Source organism: Plectropomus leopardus, chromosome 11, assembly GCF_008729295.1.
Source record: "Plectropomus leopardus isolate mb chromosome 11, YSFRI_Pleo_2.0, whole genome shotgun sequence".
Classification (NCBI taxonomy): domain Eukaryota; kingdom Metazoa; phylum Chordata; class Actinopteri; order Perciformes; family Serranidae; genus Plectropomus; species Plectropomus leopardus.
The window spans coordinates 1370922-1394510 of record NC_056473.1 but is presented as its reverse complement, the minus strand read 5'-3'; the positions used below and the strand labels follow the sequence as shown (position 1 = coordinate 1394510).

At 38.8% G+C, this 23589-nt stretch overlaps 2 protein-coding genes across 2 annotated transcripts in view; both read left to right on the top strand.

Annotated features, from left to right (window-relative positions):
• znrf1 (zinc and ring finger 1) overlaps window positions 1–6204 on the top strand; it is a 76763-nt gene extending 70559 nt beyond the window's left edge. Inside the window, exons 4-5 of the mRNA XM_042496875.1 lie at window positions 755–846; window positions 4474–6204. Of these exons, the coding sequence (XP_042352809.1) occupies window positions 755–812 (58 nt within the window). The 3' untranslated portion in view covers window positions 813–846; window positions 4474–6204. The remainder of the gene's footprint in view (window positions 1–754; window positions 847–4473) is intronic.
• Window positions 6205–10028: 3824 nt separating this feature from the next.
• gins3 (GINS complex subunit 3) lies at window positions 10029–17825 on the top strand. Its single transcript, XM_042496546.1, has 3 exons — window positions 10029–10302; window positions 11488–11721; window positions 16622–17825. The coding sequence occupies exons 1-3, from the start codon at window positions 10132–10134 to the stop codon at window positions 16850–16852; spliced, it is 636 nt and encodes a 211-aa protein (XP_042352480.1). The 5' UTR covers window positions 10029–10131; the 3' UTR covers window positions 16853–17825.
• Window positions 17826–23589: the final 5764 nt, after the last annotated feature.

The window sequence follows — 23589 nt, the reverse complement described above, 5'->3', positions numbered from 1 at the left end:
ACACACACACACACACACACACACACACACACACACACACAAGTTAAATGCTTTCACACACACAACTGAAAGACTTTCACACAAACAAATAAATCAATTAGCCTTTCACACACACACACACACACACACACACACACACACACACACACACACACACACACACTAGTGAAATGCTTTCATGTAATACAGACAAAAGAATTCACACACACTCGTGAAAACCTCTCATAAACACAGCTGAAAATTTCAGCTGAAAGGGAAGACATTTCAGTAGAAATGTGTGAATGCTTTTCACTATATTGTATGATAGCATTTCACTAGTGTGTGTGAAGACTTTTCACTATATTATATGAGAGCATTTTATCAGTGTGTGTGTGTGTGTGTGTGTGTGAAAGGATTTCAGTTGTGTATGTAGGTAAAATAATTTCATTTGTTTGTGTGAGAGCATTTTAGTTGTGTGTACGAAAGCATTTTAGTTGTGTGTGTGTGTGTATGTATGGTTTTTAGTTGTGTGTGGATGTAATAATTTCAGTTGTTTGTGTGAGAGCATTTCAGTTGGGTATGTGAATGAGGTTGGTTTCATATGTAAATGTGAGGTAATTCTGAATATGTCCCTTATGACCCCTAATATCAATCCTCTGAATCCACTCAGAGGTTATCTTATGACCTGTCTTTCATGTGTCATCTGTGTTTGCAGTTGTAGGCTGTTGCGTAGACTTGTTGTTTGACCAAAGAACTTGATGCCTGTGTATCCTAGCTGTATAGACTCGTGGTTTGAGATCAATCGGTCCTGCCCTGAACACCCCTCTGACTGACTGACCACCAGGCCCACTCTGAATACTGTTCAAGGTGAGACACAGCACATACACACTACCGTCTGAATGCTAATTACTGAAAGAAAAGATGTGCATGTAAACCAGCATAGATGCTCATATCAGTTTTGTATTCAGATTCAGATATGGTACAGTCACTGTCTTCATCCAGTAATGATGGATTGGATCATTAATGAATATCAATATTATAATAACATCTCAATCCTCTTGAAATATTAATGTATTCATTTATATTTTCTATACAAAAAGTAAATGTAAAAATATACATTTCCATACAAAATCTAATATTCATAAATATCAGTATAGTTATACACCCTTTATATATACACACCCTATATATATTGATATAATATACATATTTACAATTTGATTCATCAGTAATATATATATTTATATATATAATATATATATCTCCCTGTATTCTTATATAAATATAATCACTCACCCATAACCTATATATTTTCATAACCTCAGATATAAATATTAATACATCATCTGTAACATGTCATTACCTACATTCTCCAGGTGACTGTTAAGCCCCCTCCTCCCTGTACCTTGTAAAAATCGTTTGTTTATAGATTTATTATTAAACTGGGTGATGTTTGGACATTGTTTCAGATCCACATTCAGTCTATTCCAAAGTCTTAGCCCATTGGTCGTTATACAAAATCTTTTCATTGTTGTTCGATAGCTGCGACTCTTAAAATTTAGCGTTCCCCTTAAATTATACCCCCGTCTCTTTCGTGAAACATGTTCTGTAACTGACTTGGTAATAAATTCTTTCTAACTTTGTAAAGAAATTGTGCCATATGGAATTCCACTATGTCATAAAATTTTAATGTTTTAGACATTACAAATAATAGATTGGTGTGTTAACATGACTGATGGCTTTTTTTGCAGTGTGAATAGTGGCTCTAGTGAGCTTTTATATGTATTGCCCCAAACCTCCACAGAGTGTGGAGTGATTTGTTGTCTAAAAAGTGCCTTGCTTTGGCCATTACAGAAATGCTTCTAGATGTGCAGATGTATTTAATGTGAGACTTCCAGCGAATTTTGTCATCTATTATCACCCCAAGGAATTTAGTTTCATGTACTCTTTCTATATTAACACCCTCTGTCTGTACCCGTGCTTGATGATTTGATTTATGATACTGTTTCCAAATATCATAATTTTTGTCTCGCACAAGTTTATTGATAGCTTCTTTTGTGAAACCAGTTTTGCTGAATTCTAAAGTGATAATGTCCAAAAGTTGCTGTAAACACCTGATCCAACTATGTTTGTGTCATCAGCAAATAAGATGAATTCGAGTATTTGTGATATTTTTCATGTCACTGATGTAGATGATGAATAGTTTCGGGCCCAACACTGACCCCTGTGGTATGCCACACACAATGTCCAAACATCTTGACTGGTATTCTCCAATCTTCACAAATTGCTTCCTGATTTTTAAATAACTTCTCAGCCACTCTCTAATTTATTAATTAATATTTCAAGATTTATTGTATTGAATGCTTTTTTTAGATCAATAAATACCTCAACTGCATATTTTTTTTATCTATGGAATTTGTGTTTTCTTCAGTGAGTTCAATTAAAGCTTGTGATGTTGTCCAGTTACTTCTGAATCCATATAGATTGTCAGAGAGTAAGTTATGCTTCTCCATGAAATTGTCTAATTTGTTATTAAAAACTTTTTCCAAAATTTTTGAGAACTGTGGGAGAAGAGAAACTGGTCTGTAATTTGTGAAATGGTGTTTGTCTCCAGTTAGTTAAGTGTGTTTGCATGCTAACTAGTGATGTCCTGATCATGTTATTTTTGCTCCTGATACAGGTCCAAGTTACTTAATATGGACTATCTGGCGATACAAAATTACAGACCGATATTTCTCTTTTCCTAGGTAACACAGCTGCACAGTGAACATTTAAAGTGGGCTTCTTAATAATTATTACAATCAATGCAATCTATAGCTTATGCTTGGAAATATTAAAAAATGAATAGCTCTGCAATGCATTAGCCTATTGTTATTTTTATTTATTGATTTATTTATTTTACAAAATAAAGTGTAAAATGACAAACTCTTCCTTTAATCTTTTTAGTCTGTCTTGGGGGAGTGTCTATCCCTGTACTCTCCAGTGTTTGTCACTTTGGTGCAGCCTGTGACTGAGTTTGTGAGACATTTTGTTGATGTAATAATGCAGTTTGTGAGAGTTTAAAATTGAAGTGGAATGTTCAGGTCAGTATTGTAGAAATTAGAGTGGACACCACAGTTCTTCCTGAGGGAACATACGTGTGTGCACCAGACTTGATGGTATCCATCCAGCAGTTTTGAGACATTTATACTTTAAGCCAAAACTGTTAAATTCAATTGCCATCAAATCATCAATAAATAGTCCCACATGTTAAGAAGGTTAGAGTGAAACGCTGGTTTGTGCACCAGTTAACCCCAGAATTAAACATGGAACTTAATCCAGATCAGATACACAGTGAAGGGTCTAAAATATTTTTAAATGTTTGTATCTTTGGGCCTCATGCAAGACACAGTACATCAACAAATTTTCTCTATTTTTGCTCACATCAGCGATTTGTTCTTAATTTGCAAGTACATTGGTTTTTGGGATTCACCAATGTGTTGTTATTTTTGCTTTTCTTTTGGTAAGAGAAAATTTTGTGAGAGGTCCAGAATACTCATACTGAGATAAGAGAACATCTCGCTTTCACCGGCCACAAATTGTTGTCCAACACAAGGGAAAATAAGTTTTACATTTGAGGAAGATTTATAAAATGCATGAATATCATTTACTCAAATTTAGATGATGTTTCAGAGTAATTGCAATGACTGGAAAGAAAAAGATATACTTAGGGACTAAAGATATACCACTATACTTGCATTGATTCCAGTTCCTGTAATTTCAGTTACTGTGCGTCCCTCTGCTGACCAGAGCTGGAATGTAACTAAGTACATTTACTCAAGTACTGAACTTAAGGGCAGATCTGAGGAACTTTTACTTTACTGAAGTCTTTAATCTCAGGCCACTTTCCACTTCTACTCCACTACATTTCAGAGGGAAATATGGTACTTTTTACTCCACTGTTATGAGATAACTACTTTACAAATTCAAGTTTTGGTGCTCAAACCATATAAAAATATAGAAGTGCAGCTGAAACAACTACTTGATTAATGAGAAAATCAACTGGCAACTATTGTTATAATCATGTCATCATTTTTCCAGCTTCTCATATGTACTGTAGGTATGAGGACTTGTTGCTTTTCCTTTTCATTATTTTTATTATTTTGATTTATGAAATTTATTTAAACCTTTGCATCTGGAGTTCACTTCTTTTATATTTTCTCCTACCAGAAAATTAAGCGACAATCTTAGGGAAATTTAAGAGAATGTTGCTGCATGAGGCCCACTGTTTCCTGTCCTAAATGTTGGAAAAAGGGTTGCTGGGAGTCAAGAAACATTCAGACTTGATTTGGCAATAAAAGTATCATTATTAAATGATTGTCGTCTAAGCCCCTCAGAATGTTTCTCATCTACTAATATGTTGTTTGATAAACCATATAACTAAAAGTCCTGCATCATTTTCCCCACTCTCTGTGTGTCCACCTGTGTGTTCCTTCCTCTCCTCTTTGTCTCCAGGACATCTCGTGGTCCTGCCATGGATATCTGGACACAGACGCAACCAAATCTGATGAAACAATGAAAGCAATTAACACATGCTCATCCTGTCAGAGTCCATCATCCTTACCAAGATAATTATTCCTTGTGAACTGAACCCAAAAACCGTGTCTGACAAACCATCGTACATTAAAGGGACCCTCCCGAGACTTCCATCTGACATCTGCTGATGAGACTGCTTAACCCCCCCCCCCCTCCTTCCCTCCCCTCTCCATGCTAACAGAGTCCCTTAAAGGGCTTCATCAGCCTCAACTCCTCCTCCAAGTCAGCGGCCTGTCACCTCCCAGAGATGCTCTGGTCCTCGCAGGCCTCCAGCAGCTAGCCCTCCATCTTGTGTCTGGATCCAGGCCTGTTAGTCATTAGGTCCAGCCCTTCCATGGCCTTAACTGGGGAGAGGAGAGGAAGCAGAGCGAGGATGGGGCATGAGCCAAGAATAGGGAAACCATACAAGCCAGAAGGAAGACAATGAGGGGGAGGAAACCAACAACTGGAGGATTGCTGAAGCTGGCTTTGAGATCAGACTTTGATGTTAATCGGCAGGCCTCTCGTCTCTCACAAAAGGACTCCAGCTCGATGTGATGTCCCTTCATGATAGACTGGGTACCAGTGTGCTTCTTTCTCATCGTTCTGTGCCCTTCCTCGCCAATTTGACTCATAGGAATCAAATCTAAAGTCCCCAAAATGCTTCTTAGATTTGGTTTGTGCACACCTGAGCAGGCAAGAACAAACTGGGATGTCAGCGGGTTTTGTATGTACATGATGGGGGTGGGGGGTCTTAAGGTGGACTAGAAGTGGAGAGGAGCAGTGTAAGCATGCTCGGTTCTGGTTGGGAGGGAGGAGAGGGCCAGCAGTGTTTACGCTCCTACTGTGTAACATGTGTCTGGATGCTCCAGTGTCAGGCTTCACATGGTATGTGTATGTACACTATGTGTGTGTGTGTGTGTGTGTGTGTGTGTGTGTGTGCGCGTGCGTGCATGTGTGTGAGAGAGAGAGAGCTTGGAAATGTGACAACATAGCTTTTTGCTGAAGCCTAATGTGTGTGTGAGAGAGAGAGAGGCAGCGTGAAAGGTCAGTGTCGAGGGCTGACTGGGACAGTGCTGTGTGTGTGTGTGTGTGTGTGTCTGTGTATTGAAATGTTTACAGTGTAAATGTCCATGTTCCCTGTGTGTGCGACTGGCAGTCCTCCCTTTACTTTGCTGATGTTTACAGCTCAAGAGAAGCGACATGACATATTGTAAATGACACACCTAACCTCTCTTGGTTCTTTTTTTTCCGATCTGCCAGATTTTTCATGTGACCACGATTAGTCATTTTCTCGAGAGTGACAGCGTGTGTGTCTCTGTTTGTGCATGTGTGTTTGAGTGTGTGATTCCAAAGGCGCCTGTTGGTCTATGCTACTGTCAGTTCCCCACATTGTGTTTCTGCTAGAGTAGGTCTGGCTGACTGCGACTGGAGATACGAGCCACTCAGACCCAACAAAGGACTCTGTAATCCCACTGCGGATCCACTGGATGGGGCTTATTTATTCATTTGTTCATATTTAACAATATTTGTTTAATATCCCTATCATGTGAGGTGTTACCCACTCTTCAGAATGCCAAGAGCTGATGTATGAAGACTTCTATAAACCAACATACAAACAAACTGCATTAACAAAGCTACTGTAAACAAATGGTGGAATAAATTGTGCTAGATGACAGACTCTATTTTTATTCACTCTCCTTCTGTGAGCCAGATACAAACACAAAAAGTGATGAGCGCTGCGTTTCCCATCAAACATCAGCTATAACACATACATCATGTGTATCATAGTTGTATATTAATAGGACATGGCGTTACAGGTAAGTCGAATGATTAATCCACCCCTGAATCATCTCTCATTCGGAACAGTCAGAAACATTCAACACACTCCAGAAGTTAGTTTGTACAATGGAGGATTGGGGTTATGCTACAAAAGAAACAAATGATGACTTTTTTTTGAGAATAAAGTTATAATATTACAGGAATAAAGTTGCAATTTCAAGAAAAAAGTTGTAAAATTATGAGGACAAATGTCATAATATTACAACATAACACACAAATATATATGAAAATAGTCACAATATTACAAGATTAAACTCCTAAATATCCAATGGATGAACAGATAGATAGACAGATATATAGATAGACAGGTACAATCACAGTATGTATTAATATGGTGGATGGCTCTATACAATACCCATGATCCTTTGCCACCATTGCAAAGGAGAAGAAGTGCAAGATTACTTTGGTCTTGCAACTGGAAGTTAAGCATGACTTCACAGTTAGTGATTTCATCTAAAAAAAGATGCTGAGTGTAAAAATGAGCTCTAACATGCCCCGTGATTGATCAGATTTCTGCCAGGCCCAATTTAAACTTTTACCTTTAACCTTTAATGTCTCATTTTAACTAATTTCCTGGCTCCTACATTTGTGTTCATGCATCACCTCTCACATTATCTTCTTTCTGCCAATCATATTTGATGTAGGCCATGGTAACATGGATGTGACAACGGTTATGGACTGAACCATGAGTGTGTGAAGACAGATGGTTGGTGGCCATCTACACTTTGTTTTGATCGTTAAATCTATCAGTCACTTTAGGTCTTGAGGTATAACTTTGCACTGAAATGTTTTAACCATCCGTGTCAGCGTGTGCGTTCGTTGCCATGTGCTTTGTTGCCTTATTATAAGCATATGCAGTGTTAGAATATTTAGACGTGGAAGTCCACTGCAAAGCAGCACTATGTGGTGACATGGGATGTGTTGGATTATGTGGTCAAGGTTGCAGCTTAGCAGGTGGCACCTTGTATGCTAGCCTCAGCCACCAGTGTGTGAATGTGTGTGTGAATGGTTAACTGTAGTGTTAAAGCGCTTTGAGTGCTCAGTAAGACTACCATTACATTCAGAAAACAATAAGCATCAATAAGGTGACTTACATTTGGCTTGTGGAAATGCATTTGTTTTTAGAGAAAGAAATGTCCCATGGACATGAATTCAGACACTGATCAGAAATGAAGTTCTCTGGTAACATCAAAGAGTGACTCTTAAAAAGTCAAAATTATCTTTGAAATCTTTGTCTTTGTCATCGCTTTGCAGTCCTTAAACATTAGCATGAGCATGTGTTGTTAATTCACCAGCAACACATTGATTGATTTCATATTTCGTGAAACAGCTGCTTTTTGCAGCCATCATGTCCAGCTTTAGTCCAGTCTCAGTGTGCTATGAAATTGTTTTTTGAAGCAAGTATTAAATCCCACAAAGGTACATGGTACAAGGTAGATTTATTTGTCATTTTTCTTCATCTCGTGTTCATTCTGTGGTTATGATGCCACTGAGCACCACTTCAAATCAAGTGTTCCAGTCAGTGCTGAGTCCTAGTTAAGGCCATGACACACAGAGGGTTTCAGACAGAGTGGTGTGAGGATCAACACCATGCTGCATAACAGTGGGCCTTAAGAAGCCAAATAAGAATGGTAAGTGCTAACCACTGCCTGTTTGTGTGACACAATGTTCCCTGTGTTTCATGGCCTGCAGCTAATGGAGGAGGATGATCTCTGTGGGAAATGACGTGCTTTAGTCTGTTTACAGAATGAACATAGCTAATAAGCCAGTCAGACTGCTGCTACAGCAGACAGTAGCCCTGCTGCGCCGCCTGCCTGCGGCTCACACACACACAGCTGCGACAACACACTACCCTCATTTCACATGGACTCCTCTCATTTACCTTCTCTTATTTCATGAATTATTTTACTTTTTGAGGTTTTGGGGGTGAAATTCTACTACTAGTACTTCTACTACTACTACTACTAATAATAATAATAGTAGCCTAATAATAATAATTAGTATTAGTATTAGTATTAGTGTACATTCTCAGAACAGGAGAGTGGGGAGCTGTAACTTTGTAGTGGTAATGTTCTGACCTCTAATGGCTGAATATATAATAGCACCTGATTTTTTCAAATTTGTATTTATTTACTAATTTATTTTAATAAAAAAGGTAAATTTAGATCATTCAATCATTTCACTTTTGGAACAGATTGCAAAACAGTACAGGCTGCCTATTTTTATTTACAAAATATTTATTTATTATTAAAAAATATATATTAAAAATTATTATTATTAAAAATAAGAAAATATAATTAAGAACCATCAATTTTAAATATCTGGTTGATTCCACAGTTTAACAGTGTACAGTTTAAATCATGTATAGGGTAAAAAGACCAACCACTACCTAGTTTCCAAAAGTTGTTTCTAATTAAAGAAAGTTTACATGATTTGAGAGGAAATTGTATGTAGGACTAACACAAAAAAATAATGCTAAATTTATGGAACAGCTGTAGTTAATGGAATTAAAAACATGTAGATAATTCAATAAATTATAACACATTTTAAGAACGACATACTGAAGGGATAAGAGATGGTAGAACAGAGAGGGGAGCTGGCACAGTCAGGCAGGGTACGCAGATTGGAAGGCCACTTTTGATAGTGTCTTTTGTTGTTGTTTTTTAATATTGACGTGTTTTCTTTTTTTGTTTGCTGTTGGTTTTGTGTGTGTGTGTGTGTGTGTGTGTGTGTGTGTGTGTGTGTTTCAGTAGAATTTAATTTTTTTTTGATTTGAGCGATGTGTAGATGTGGAGAAGAAATGGAGAATATTGCTGTTTAAAAATGTTTTTAAAAAGTTTTTCACTTTAATTTATTTATTCATTTTAAAGGGGTAGGATTTGATAAGTATTTAGGCCTACTTTCTGCTACTACTTTTTGGACATTAAATACTTATGTTCTTTACTGAATATGATGGCTATTCTGGTGTTGATTTTCTTACATGTATTTTGCATGTTCAAAATAAAGATCTAAACTAAACTAATTTCAAAACTTAAAACAGACAAACAAACAAACAAACAAACAAACAAACAAACAACAGCAACCTTAAGAATATACATCAGATAAAAAAAAAACTTTACAAAAGCATGAGTAACAGATGTTTTTGAGTGAGGTGATGGAGCATGCAGGGGTCAGCACAATGTCCAAAGAGAATGAGTCTAATCAGAAGAGACAAGGGGCTGCCATGTGCTGAAGCTTCTAAGAAGAGAATGAGCAAGAATGAAAAGGTGGAAGTGCAAAAGTAGCCATGGTAGAAAAGAAGTGCAGCAAATCTAAATATATATGAATGGACAAGAAAAGATATACATCACATTTATTGCCATGGTTGTTATTGCCATGATTGTTATTGCCATGGTTGAGGTCCAAATACAGGGAAAATCCACTGGCCACTGTACACAGTTTGTGCTGCGGAACTGAAAATATCAATATCCCATGAGTGGTGGTAATGGTAATGTCAACGGCCATAAAACCATGGATCTATTGCATAAAACTTTTTTTGACCGATTCGATTATTAGTGCCTGTGGACTCGACCCACATTTATTCGACTGCTCTGGTCTAGATCTTACAGCAGCGCTCTGATTGGTTAGTAGGTTTTGGCGCCGGAACAGTAAGCAGGAAGCGTTGTAAACACGGGAAAAAGAAACAGGAGGAATCTGCTTAGTGTTTCATTCGACTTATTCGGTATAGTTCATCTTTTGGCCTCATTCAGACACAAAATGGAAACACAGTCCTACCTGCCTGTACAGCCTGGGGTGGGGATGGAGGAGAATTTCCTGTCTCTCGACGATATTCTGCTGTCCCATGAGAGACTTCCCATCCGGACAGAGTGCCGCTTCCCCCGGCTGGGCTTTCTGGAGAAGTCCGGGGACACGCAGGACATCCCAGAGGTTGGTCAACTTACGGCAGAAAATGTCGTGATAGTGATTCAATTTACGCCAAACTCATGTAATATTTTTTACAGTTCACTCTGACACCAGCCAGGACCTCTGTCAGGGGTGTGGGGGATCCTCCACTGGCATGCTGTTTTATGCACTCTTATGTATACCAAAAGTACAAAAACAATTCCCAGTGTGATTTTTTTTTTTTTTTTTTTTTTGTGAATTAGAAAATGATTTGGTTGGCAACCTGGCACCCTATTGGAAGCCAGATTTGGCCCACGGGTAGTAAGTCGAGTGTCACTGTCATATAGTAGTATACTAATAAGTTAGTCAGAACCCAGCAGTGAAATATAAATATTTTAGTAAAATGAAATGTCTTTGTTCTGTTATTGGATCGCCAAAGTGAATCCCAGTATCAAGCAAAAGATGAGGAAGGTTACCACCCAATTTAATGGCAATGAAACGCTACCTAAAGAAGAAAATTTATATTCACAATATCGCTATAATATATATATATATGCCCTTAAATACATTTTTATATACTAGGGCCAGGCAATATATCAATATTATAGCGATATTGTGATACACACAAGATATCATCTTAGATTTTGGATATCGGTATATTGTAAAGGTTATTGTGTGGTTTCAAAGGCTGCACTATGGTAAAGTGATGCAATGGTTTGACCTAACCATACTGTACCAGCTGTGTTGTTATTTACCTTCAACTAAATCCATGAATACTGATGAATATTTATCAAAAGTCTCACTGTGTTAACATTTTGTGGAAGCACCAATAGTCCACAATATTTGATCATGTGATGGTGTTTCACACTGTGTAATATGGATCCTTGTTGTGTATCATGATTAGTTTATCCAAATAAGATTGCTTGACCATTGTTACAGCTACAGGCAACAGAATGCATACCTCACAACATTGTGCCCCCGTTAAAAAAAAATCAACATGACAACAACTTCACATTGTCAATAGTGCATGTTGGCTTACTCATCATAGCAGTTTGTTTAATAGCTGTGCTTTTCCTAGTACTAAATGTCTGCTGTGATAAATTTCAGTTTAAATGCATTTAAATTTATTTAAATGCTTAAAACTAGACACAGTGGATTTAAACCTATGTCTGCACTGACACATATGCCTGCAATATAGACCCTGACTAAAGTCCATTTCTTTTATCTCAGGGTACGAAGATGGAACTTCCTCTGTGGCTGGCCAAGGGGCTGTACGAGAAGAAGAGAAGAGTGTTAACAGTCGAGCTTCCCAAAGTGTACAGAGAGGGCTGGAGGACTGTGTTCAACGCTGACCCCAACGTGGTGGACTTGCACAAGATGGGGCCCTACTACTACGGCCTGGGATCCCAGATGCTGCACTTTGACAGCCCAGAGAACCCAGAGATCGCACAGACGCTGCTGCAGGTGAGCTACATTAACACACAAGAGTTCATCTAACATAAGAAAGCACCAAAGAGTGCTAATACTGACTGTCAAAACTCATTGCTGATATCAGCATTAGGACTGGGTGATATGGTTGTTAAATAATATCACAATATTTTCAAGCTGTATCGTGATACACAACATATATCTCGATATTTTGAAATCTCCTCTAATGTAAACTGCTAAAATACAAAATTATTATATGAACTACAGTTACAAATAAAGTAGCTACTGCCATAACAATGTTTGATAAGCTACTGTTATAATAAAGTTTAATAAAATACTGTTATAATATTGAATAAAGTAAAAAGTTTAAAAAGTAATGTTATAGTAAAGTTGAATTAAGTATTGTAATGATTAAATAAATCAAAGCAGAACCTGTGGTGCTTTTATTTTGAAGGACCAGGCTTCTCTAGGGCTGGAAGTGTTGCTGTTTTTGCTGTGGACTTGAAGCTTTTGGTTAATAGTCTGATGTTAGCTGAAAGTTAAACTGTGATGGCAGTATGGGGATTCATCCACTGCGAGCTGGTAACAAATTAACAGCTCTACAGTTCAGGGATTGCAAAGATTTGCAAGTTGCTCTGGTGCTCCATAGTTACAAAATGTGACTAAATAGTTGCGATCGGAGCTCTGTAGATACAAACGCTTCACCTGCTCACATTACCGCCACCACCACTCATTAAGTTAGACTGCTACCGCAGCAGCATTAAATCTGATGATTTATTCTCTGCAAGCTGGAAACAAACTAACAGCTCTCCAGTTCAGATATTAAAAGTATTTTGCCAATCACACTGGTGTTCCATTGTCGCAAAATGCGACTTAATAGTCACAGTCCAGAGCTCTGCAAAAGATAGCTGATATGATTTTCCCACAAAAAAGTTCAAAATACTCAGTATACATTTTTACTCTTTGGTTTTCGTGCGGACTAAACAAGCAAGATACAGCATGTCAAATGAGAGCTTTAGAGCTGCTGCTTGGTGAAATTTGTTACCTCTGGACAGAGCTAGGCTAGTTAGTTCCCCTGATTCCAGCCATGAAGCTAAGTTAAGCTAACTGGCTGCTGGCTGTTGCCTCATTTTTAAGGTTCAGGTATGAAACAGGGATCAATCTTCTCATTCAACTTTCAGTTTTTATAAAAAGGTTTTGTTACACCCAAAATGTTTGAAATAGAAAGTGATGACGGCTGCATCAAACAAAAGTCACCGAGGCTACTCAGAAAGTGAGGGCACACTAAGATTTGTTACTTTTTATGTTTTTGCAGATGTTTGCTGCAGGTGTAAGTCCTAATGTCAGAGAATTTCAGTTTGTGGTGTTAGATTTCTGGCCCACTACAGAGTGCCTTAGAGTTGCCCTGGTTCTCTTGTTAAAATGCCTATGGGATTTTTCTATTGGATTTTGTATCATTGCAGTAATTAAGCTCTGTGGTAAACAAATGTTTATGATGCTCAAGTTTACTACACTACAGTTGCTCTGCCACCATTACGAGGTTGTTAAGCCGTGTTCGGTGGGGTTCAGCGTGAAAAGGTTCTGTAGTCTCATTTAGCTGCTTGTTAGCAACCACATTCTTCAAGAGAAATAGAAGTGTTTACTGACATTTTATGTTGTAGACCAAAACATGGTCATCTCTTCAGCTTCTACCCACAGACCTGATTTCAGACAGCTAACAAAAAACACATAAAAAAAACTGTTAACTTTGAGACGATGGAACCAGAGGTGGAGATTGTCTTACTGCACAAAATATGTTTGTTTACCACTAATTTTCGACAATGATCCAAAATTTCAAAGGAAAAATCCCAGAGGCTTTTTGATGAGGGAACCAGGGCGAAGCCAACAGAATAACATCATCTGTGGGGCACTCTGTTGGTCTGATCAGGTGTGTAGCATTCTGGTAGTTGTAGGATTTCTCTCCCTTGTATAAAAGCATCATTTTCTCTGTTATCTCTGATCATCTAGCACCAATTTCAAAAGTATTTGCATCTTTCTACTTTAGAGACAGTCTAGTTTTATGTGAGGGCCTTCTTCATATCTGTGTAATACTTTAATCACAAAACACAACCGCAAATCAGAAAACACAGCAGCAAATCAGAAAACACAACAGCAAATAAGAAAACACAACCGCAAATCAGAAAACACAGCAGCAAATCAGAAAACACAACTGCAAATCAGAAAACACAGCAGCAAATCAGAAAACACATCCACAAATCAGAAAACACAACCGCAAATCAGAAAACACAGCAGCAAATCAGAAAACACAACTGCAAATCAGAAAACACAGCAGCAAATCAGAAAACACATCCACAAATCAGAAAACACAACCGCAAATCAGAAAACACAACCGCAAATCAGAAAACACAGCAGCAAATCAGAAAACATAGCAGCAAATCAGAAAACACAACCGCAAATCAGAAAACACAACCGCAAATCAGAAAACACAGCAGCAAATCAGAAAACACAACCGCAAATCAGAAAACACAACCGCAAATCAGAAAACACGGATAATTCTAAGGTACCAAAAACTCATAAATTCTTACTTTCAGGTAATCATACACTAAAGAACACATTATGTTCCATTTCTGCCATTTCTGCCCCTAAATACTAATTGCGGTTGTGTTTTGTGATTGTGACAGTAAGGGTGTTCTATTAATGACCTTTAACTATTACACTTTGAAACGGTGGAGAGCGACTTCAGGTGTTACTGTTGACCTGTGATAAAGACTTTATAAGCTGGTAATATTCAAAGAGTTTATTTATTTATTTATTTTTATTTCTCCATGGATGTAAAGTCAGATTGAACAGCCCCGATGCTTTGCTACATTTGGTAGATCAACACACAAATAAAAGCAGATTCAAAAGTGTAGCCAGTGTTATTTAATACATTACAACTAGGGGGAGCAGTCAGATCAGAAAACATGTCAGACTGCAGGCTGTCTGATGCAGCTGTTACCAGGCAGATTATCTCTAATCTCACTGTCTGACAGACACAGACAGAACACTATAAGACCTCTCCATGGCCCAACACACCCCAAGGCTTTCACATATTTTATGTGGAAAAAAATTCCATTCTTGTTGTTTATAACCACCACATTTTTCTTGTACTGCACTCAGACACCTTTGACCAGTATTTAACCTTTTGACCCTGAGCAAATTGGTTTGATCTTAAAATGTTGACAAATGACTAAATTTTGAAAAATATATTTTTAAAAGCTAGGTTAAAAAAAAAAGCCTTCTTCCAATGTCTTTAAAAGAAACCAAGTCAATTTGCCTAGGTTTAAAAGGGTTAAACAGATGAGTGAAACAGAGCTTGTTATGAAGATGCGTACAACTTCTGGTGCTCTAACTGTTTAATACAAATAATGCATAACTACATTTCTATGGAGACTCTCTAAAATATAAGCCAGGTGCTCTGCTAACTAATACTTCACTCACCTGGAGAATAAGAACAGCTACATCAGGATGCTGTTTTTTACTTTAGCTCAGCATTCAACACAATCTCTCCCATGAAGTTGGAAAACTTAACACTCTGGGCTTCAGTACAACACTCTGCAACTGGATACTGGACTTACAGAGAGTTCGATTGGCACTCACATCTCCTCTACGTTAGTACTCAACGCCGGAGCCCCCCAGGGCTGTGTGCTCAGCCCCCTTCTGTTCAAACTGTACAACCATGACTGCACTCCCAGACATCAGGAGAACGATTGTGAAGTATGCAGACAGCGACAGCACCATCACCTGCCATATTATTAACAGCGGTGAGAGTTCATACCGAGGTAATCAACAGCCTTGCAGAGTGGTGCACAGAGAGAAACCTATTGCTCAATGTCAGTAAAACCAAGGAGCTGGTGATTCTAGAAAGAAGGAGGCAAAGACACATACCCCTGTCTACATCAGTGGAGCTGAGGTGGAGCAGGTGAACAGCTATAGTTTCCTTGGAATTACTAAAACTGAGAACCTATTGTGGTCATCACACATTATCACCCACGTTAAAAAAGCACAGAAAAGGCTCAACTTTCTACGGAAACTTAGGAAGCTAAATTTCAGAGCAAGATTCACGTAAACTTCTTCAGAGGAGCAATAGAAAGCATACTGACTGGAAACATCACCAAGTGGCATGGTTTGTGCACAGCCCAGGACAGGAAGGCTCTACAGTGTGTGATTTAAACTGCCCAGAACATCACTGATCAAATTTACAGAGCATCAGTGACCTCGATGAAGTGAGGTGTCTGCACAGAGCCCAGAAGATACTGAAAGACAGCAGACAGCCCAGCCGCAGTCTGCTCACCCTGCTGCCATCTGGAAAAAGATACAGAAGTATCCACTGTAGCACCTCCAGACTACAGAGCAGCTTCTTTCCCCAGACTGTGAGACTCCTCAACTTCAACCTTGAACGCCAAAAAGATGTAGCAGGATTTAGGATTAACTTTAGTTTAATTTATTCTCAAATCACGCTTAAGAAAAATGACAATAAATCTTCCTTGTACCTTGTACAGGAGAAAGTATAAACGGCAAGGTAGAAGCTATGATTTCCATTTTATGGCTGGTTTAAAGACAATATAGCAGCAGTAAGATGTTGGAGGCAGAGGAGCTAGCTCTGGACACACTATTCGATGTTTCAGTATTTCTAAGATTTTTTTTCCTTAATTTTGAAGATGGTTTAGCCTAAAGGCAGGTAACATGTAATTCTACATATCTGAGGTTTAACAGTTTTTTTTTTTACATCAAAGGCAACTGCTGGTTCATAAACTAGGTCACTGATTAAAATGCTTTCAGCATGCTTTGATGTAAAAGACCTGGTTTGAAATACTCCCACCTGTACCCCTACATTATGCTGTCTTTGTCTTCTCATCCAACTGGTGGCAAACTGTTGACGTTGTCCTTCCTCCAGACATTCATCGGCCGCTTCAGAAGGAACATGGACTCTTCCCAGAACGCCTACAATGAGGACACATCTGTGCTGGTGGAGCGTCTTGACTGTCTGGAGAAGGCTCTGTTCACATCAGGACAGAGCGGCCTCAACGGCTTCCAGAGCTGGGAGAAGGGCCAGGCCTCTCAACTCACCGCCTCCAGCCTGGTGCTCAACTACCGCAAGAGGAAGATCACTGATGTCCAGCCCTGACTGCAGCCCGCACCTAAACCAAACAGACACTGCTCACATGTCAGTCAGTTCTGCAACGCATGACAGACCCTCCTCCTATATGCTGTACTGTTGTACAGAGAGAGGAGGATCTGCAGTTACCACCTGCCAGCCACAAAATGCCTGTAAAATGTGTGTTAGAATGATCAGTGAGAGTCACCCACCACACTGACTGGATTATTGAGACAACAACATTTGAATGCATTTAATAACGGTCTGAGTCTTTCTCTCAGCTGCTGGAAACACTCCTGAGCTGACGGTTTCCAAGCAAAACAACCGAGTAAACAGGCCGTAGATTAGCTGTCTGTTCTGCTCATGCTCTAAACAAAGTGGATGAGTCTAAACTAGAAATGTTCCCTTTCCTTTCTCCCTGGCCTCAGGTATAACTTTCCTAATAAGAGATGGTTAGTCACATGTGATGTAGGGCATGCTGCTGGTGTGGGTGGATAGACCTCCCCTCCCTCATGGAGGCAGAGTCACTGGGAACATGACTGACCAATGAACTGGTAGGACAAGTTTTGACCTCATTCCAGGAGACAGTGAGCTTATGTAAATCTGTAAATGAGTGTTCATTTGATTGTGAGGCAAGATTATGATGTGATACTATAATATGTTCGAAAATAGAGCAGTAAATGGAAAAAAGGACAACTCTCTTCTAAAGAAATGTTCCGGTGAGCCAGCATTCACAATAGCAGGACCGTGAAAACGTTACACCTTTGTAAAAAAAAAAAAAAAAAAAAAAAACATAAATAAAAAGGCTTGTATGACAATAGTATGTGGTGTTATATGCAAAGAGAAGACGTGACAAAAAGTTACGAAATTATGTCTGTAATAAACATGATGTTCTAATACCTGCTTCTACTGTCTACAAACACAGATCAGGCTGCAAGCCACCATTATATGACAACATTTAGCCAAAATATCACCGTACATGGAGACCTGCCAGGAAGCCTTGTTCCAGTTCACCCTCTTTTCCCATAATGCCTACATTGGATCAGAGGGGGCATTTAGATGAGACCAAAGATGGCTCAGGTGGTAAACAGCAATAAATGTTATCCTTTATTAAAGTTACCAAAGCTCCATTGAGCCTTGAACTTCTGGATAAACATCAGTTCTCTTTTGCTGCATTCAGACACTTTTCAATGGCATTAAAAACTGTGAAACCTGTGGAATTGTTTTTCTCAAAAACAGGAAAAACATAATGAGCGAAATGGAAATTTTGGGGTGGGGGTAGATATTAAAACTGGGGGGAAATGTCTAGAAAACTATGTTCAAGATACCTCTTAATTACATATATAAAATTATGTTGCAAAAAAGGACAAAATTGCACTTTTTTGAGGCCACTTTCTATTACTGTTTTATTTTTTACGAAAGGGTAGAAAATGCGCACATCAATAAAACTGAGAAAGGTGCTGGACCCACACAAAGTACAAGCAAAAATTATATATTTTGTTTTACCTTTTTTGTCAAATTTTGTTCTTTCTAATTTAGTGCTATTCTTAAGCCATTTCTTGTTAAGTGTCTTGTCAACCTCTTCCTGTGTTTTTGAAGGAAATCGAGCCAATTTGCTCAGGTATCAAAGGGTTAATTGATCATGTTACATCTACTTGAGTAGATGCAAATGGAAACATGCACATTTTTTTGTAAAAATCTGGCCATCATTAGGATGAATTACGAGGACAGTCTTTATGAATGGACTTCAGAAACGTCGATTAATATGTGGTTACAGATTTTATACAGCTCAATGCTTTTCTTAATATTTTCTTAAATATTTTCTTCTTGCGGATGACACCACCCTCATTGGACTCATCTCTGGTGACTCTCCAGTTTCCACTGTGGAGTCTTTCCACCTCCTGGGGACCGTCATTGCCCAGGACCTTAAGTGGGAGCTGAACATCAGCTCCCTCATCAAGAAATCCCAGCAGAGGATGTACTTCCTTCGACAGCTGAAGAAATTCAACCTGCCAAAGACAATGATGGTGCACTTCTACACTGCCATCACTGAGTCCATCCTCACCTCCTCCTTGTTTTGGAGAGGAAGAGACCTCTGCAGATAATTCAGCTAAAAACATCTTAGAGAAAAAAGAGTGAGCACAGATTAGCAGGTGCTAGGCTAACAGCTCTGACATGTCAAACAGCATTCAGGGTTTTTACTATGAAAAAAATGCCCACTGCAAAGAGGCATGTTTCTTCAAGATATGTACACCTCTGACTTTGGCGTGGACATCATAGACTTCCTGTGTTTACTTCCCACCATTATATTGTGTCTTGCATATTATCAATTATTTTATGACTTGTGATCCACAAAGTTGTTGTATCGGCAAACCTACCCATAATACTCTCATGGTAATGTTGATAATGGTAATTGTCAGAGCTCTGCTAACACTGACTCACTCTTCGTATTGATCTTCAGTTTAATGACTCACTGGTGTAGTTATGATTTACAGTAATCACTGCTGAGTCACAAACACTGAAACATTATTTGATGTGAAATTATGTTGCAAAAAGACTGCCAGAAGCTCTAAGGCATAGAAACAGAAAAAGTACTCCGAATAAGGGAAGCTGATGTCAGACAGTAATTTAATCCTCAGAACCACTGACTGAATGACAATGATCAGAACATCTATTTAACACTATAAACCTGTGACCTCTGACAGTCTGCCAAACAAACAAGAAAACACACAATCCACCATAGTGGTGTGTGTGTGTGTGGGGTCTGGTATTTTGTCCACGCTGCCTCTGTTAATGTGCCAGTGTGTTGGCCTTTCTTTAGCTGCTGATATCACTGGCCTGCTATCATTCCTGCAGTGCCACTGCATGCTATCCAGAGGTGACAATCAACATTTGATAACGTGCCTCGGAACAAAACTGCAGTAACACCATGTTGCTAAATTTAAATGATAATATAAAACTCTAAAAGGCAGATTTCTGAACGCATTAATGTTTCCCAGAGGATAAAGCCCTCACCTTATGTATACTTTATGTACCTTATAATTTTTTGCAGGTGCATCCCACAGGTGCAAACTGTCAACTTTTGACTTGTGATATTCTAGCCCCTTCTTAATCTGAACTGGTCAAATAGCGCTGCTCTCCCAGTACTTTCAACGTAGGAGTATGACAGCAATAGACACCTTCTGTGTCCAATGGGAACGCAGCTGGACGAGATGAGAACACGCTTGGACAGAGCCGCTGGGGTTGTTATCATACACTGGCATATGGTCGGACAGCACCGGGCACATGCAACCTGCATGGGTGGCTTCATTTGAGAACGCTGCCCGACACAACAAGTCATGTGCGCTTAAACTGATTCCAAGTGGACATTTGTGCCAAATTTCACGAATTTCCATTAAGGTGTTATTAAAATATAGCTTTTACAAGAGGGTCACCTTGACCTTTAACCACCAAAGTCTAAACAGTTCATCCTTGAGTCTACTCTGTGCCAAATTTGAAGAAATTCCCTTGAAGTGTTCTTTGAGATTTCGCCTTCACAAGACGAATATGACAAATACACAGTCAGGAAGGAATTTCCCTCAAGGTGTTCAAGAGATTATGTGTTTACAGGAATGAGACAAACGAGATTACAGTGACCTTGACCTTTGACCTACAACCACCAAAATGTAATCATTTCATCCTTAAGTCCAAGTGGACATTTGTGCCAAATTTGAAGAAATTTCCTGTAAGTGTATGGACATATGGACATACAGCACTACAGATGTATAAATGGACAGACGACACAAAAACAGAATGCTTACGGCCTCTGGTATGGCTGACATGGAGGCATAAAAACAAATAGTCTGTATGAGTTATTTTTACTTCTGCTGAGGCAGCCAGCAACATTATACACAAGGGCAAAACTTGAGTTGTTTGCCAACCTCAGCACTTCACCTGCTGAATGTCTCACACATTAGAGGGCTAAGGTCTGCCAAAGTCACTCTGTTCCCCACAAACTATCAACAGTCCTACTTGTTCAAGATGTCTTTTTTTTTTACAGGTGTTAAAGGTTTGCAGGAATTGCTGGTAGCTGTCTGTAAACTCAACATTCAGACCTGACCTCCCCTCCTTCCCCCACAATGCGTGTACGTGCACTGCAAGCTACATGAACATTACATTTGTTGGATGCATGTTGCTACAACCTGGTCTGTACCTTTTAATAAAGTACAGACCTAACCTGCAGGCTGTTACTGGCTGGAGGCTACACATCTAAAAATGTCCTGAGCTCAGCAGAATAATAAAACTGGCAAAGGACAGAGTCTCTGCAGATAAATATACCACACACTGAGAGTAGGTCATATGTGATGATTGAGAGGGATCACTGCTGTATGAGTCAACTCATTCTGTTTAGGAAAATCCTAGTATGCCTTTAAATTCACTCATCACAGGCAACATCCCAGGAAAACCACTGTTGTTGTTATCAGTTGGCTGCTATTATTGGACGTCGATAGATTTATGTGGAAAAGCCATTAGCGTAACAAAGCATGACGGTGGCCCAGTCCCACCCGATGGCTGATGTGTTAAATGTGGGTCAGATGATGGACAGTGAGTTAGGAGATAGGTCACTGGTGATGAAAATATTGACCTCGCCTCTGGGCTGTAACTATTGATCCTGATATGACTGTCCTGACAGAGCGAAGCAAAGTGATACATTACTGGTCTTCTGTTTCATGTCTATTCAAATTTAACAGGCTACACTGTATGAAGTTTGTCTTACGAAACAAAATGAATGATTTCCTTTTTTTCCCAGAATTAGTCAGTTTCTTCACCAGCAGTGAGAGGTTAAGCTGTGTTGTAGTTAATAAAGGGTAGAAGAAGAAGAGAGCTTTATTTGTCATTTTTCAAACAAAGTTTAAAAAATGAAATTACATTTGTCCTTGATCTTGCTACATCTTTTACCCTCTATAACTGTTTACAGATCAGTCAAAAGCAAGAGCAAAGGCTGTTTCCAGGTTGTCTGTCTTGACAATGCTGTGGGAACGGAGAGTGAGAGGTACACAAAATCTAATGCATATTCCCTGTGTTGCTCTATCCACTTTTATAACCCTTTGAAACAGGAGCAATTTGTGATTTCCTAAAAAAAAAAAAAAACAGGAAAAGAAGAGAATGAGCAATTTAAAAAGAAATGACAGAACAATTAGCAAGAAATTGGTAGAACATTACAAGAAAAATACTTTAAATTGGCAAAAAAACTAAAAAAAAAAAAAAACCCCAAACAAACAGGAAATTACCTGAAAAGTGCTAAAATTAAACAAGACATAATAATTATTATTGATAAAATAAATATTTTTATAACCTAATTTAGATGAATAATTGTCATTATTGTTATAATTTTCATGACAATTTTTCCCAATTGTTAGCTATTTTCCAGTGATTGTCTTTTTTAAAGATAATTTGGAGGTCTTTTTCTTGCCATCTTTAACCATTTTTTGGCAATTTGTGCTACATTTCATGCCAAGTTGCTGATTTCCTTTCTTCCCCATGTTTTTGACAGAAATCAAGCCAATTTGCTCATGGTTAAAATGTTTAAATGCTTGTTAAAGGTGTCTGGAGGCAGCACAAGAAAACGGATGTTGATCCACGTTTCAAAGGATTAAACGCTGCAGTAGAAACTGCTCTACATGCTGCAATTTTTAGCAAAAGTAGTTGATAAAACAAATAAATCTTTTGAATGAACTGTGTCATTGTCCTTTTAGCAACTGAGCTAACAAGTTTAGCAGTCTATTTTTTTTTAAGCTATAGAGAATAAGATTATGAATAATCAGCACTAGCATGTTCTTGGCTTACTAGTGTATTCATGGCTAGCTTGCTTGCCTCCAAGACAACCCAGTGTTACATGTCTCATTTTCCTCAAAGGAAAACTTCCTAATATAGAGTAGCGATTCCTTGAAAAGGTCATGTTGTTTCACCTTAGCTATAGTTTCAAATTTTCTTCGTAACATACTCAATATTATGCAGAGACGTTTTTTTGTCCCCTCTAGTACTGTGCTTTCAATAAAAGTACAACCCTGCTGAGAAAAAGATGGTTGAACTGGTTGAGAAGTTTGACCAGTTAAAATATGTTTTTGCATAATTTTTGATGGTTTAGCCGCTCATACCAGCTTGTGATAGTCACTCTAGCTAGTTAGTCCATTATAGTTCCTGAATCAAATCAATGTTCTTGAGTCTAGAGAAATATCAGTGTCATGAGGGGGAATTGTGAAAAGCAAAGGGTACAAATCAGTGCAGTCTACAGTCATGGGAAATGCATAAAGAAATATGTGCGCAGCATTCATTAACTATCCGTAACCACTTGTCCTTGTAAGGGTCCCGAGGGGGCTGGAGCCTGGCCCAGCTGTCACTGGGCGAAGAGCGGGGTAAACGCTGGACAGACTATCGCAGGGCTAACGCATATAGACAGACAACCTTTCACGCTTACAGTCACACCTACGGAGAGAACCCACACAGGCATGCGGAGAACATATAAACTCCACACAGAAGGGCCTCCCCGCCCAAGGTCCAAACCTTGCCCGAACCTTGGACCCTCTTGCTGTGAGGCATCAGTGCTAAACACCACACCACCGAGCCGCCCTACGAGGAAGCAAATAAATGCAAATGTTCTTCATAGCTAGTTTTTTTTAGGGTAAGCATTGAAATCACTAAGTCATATGATACCACACCCTCTTGTGAATGGTCAACACCCAGAGCCTTGTTGGTTGGCCTCCTGTAATAGCACGGCTTGAGAAAAT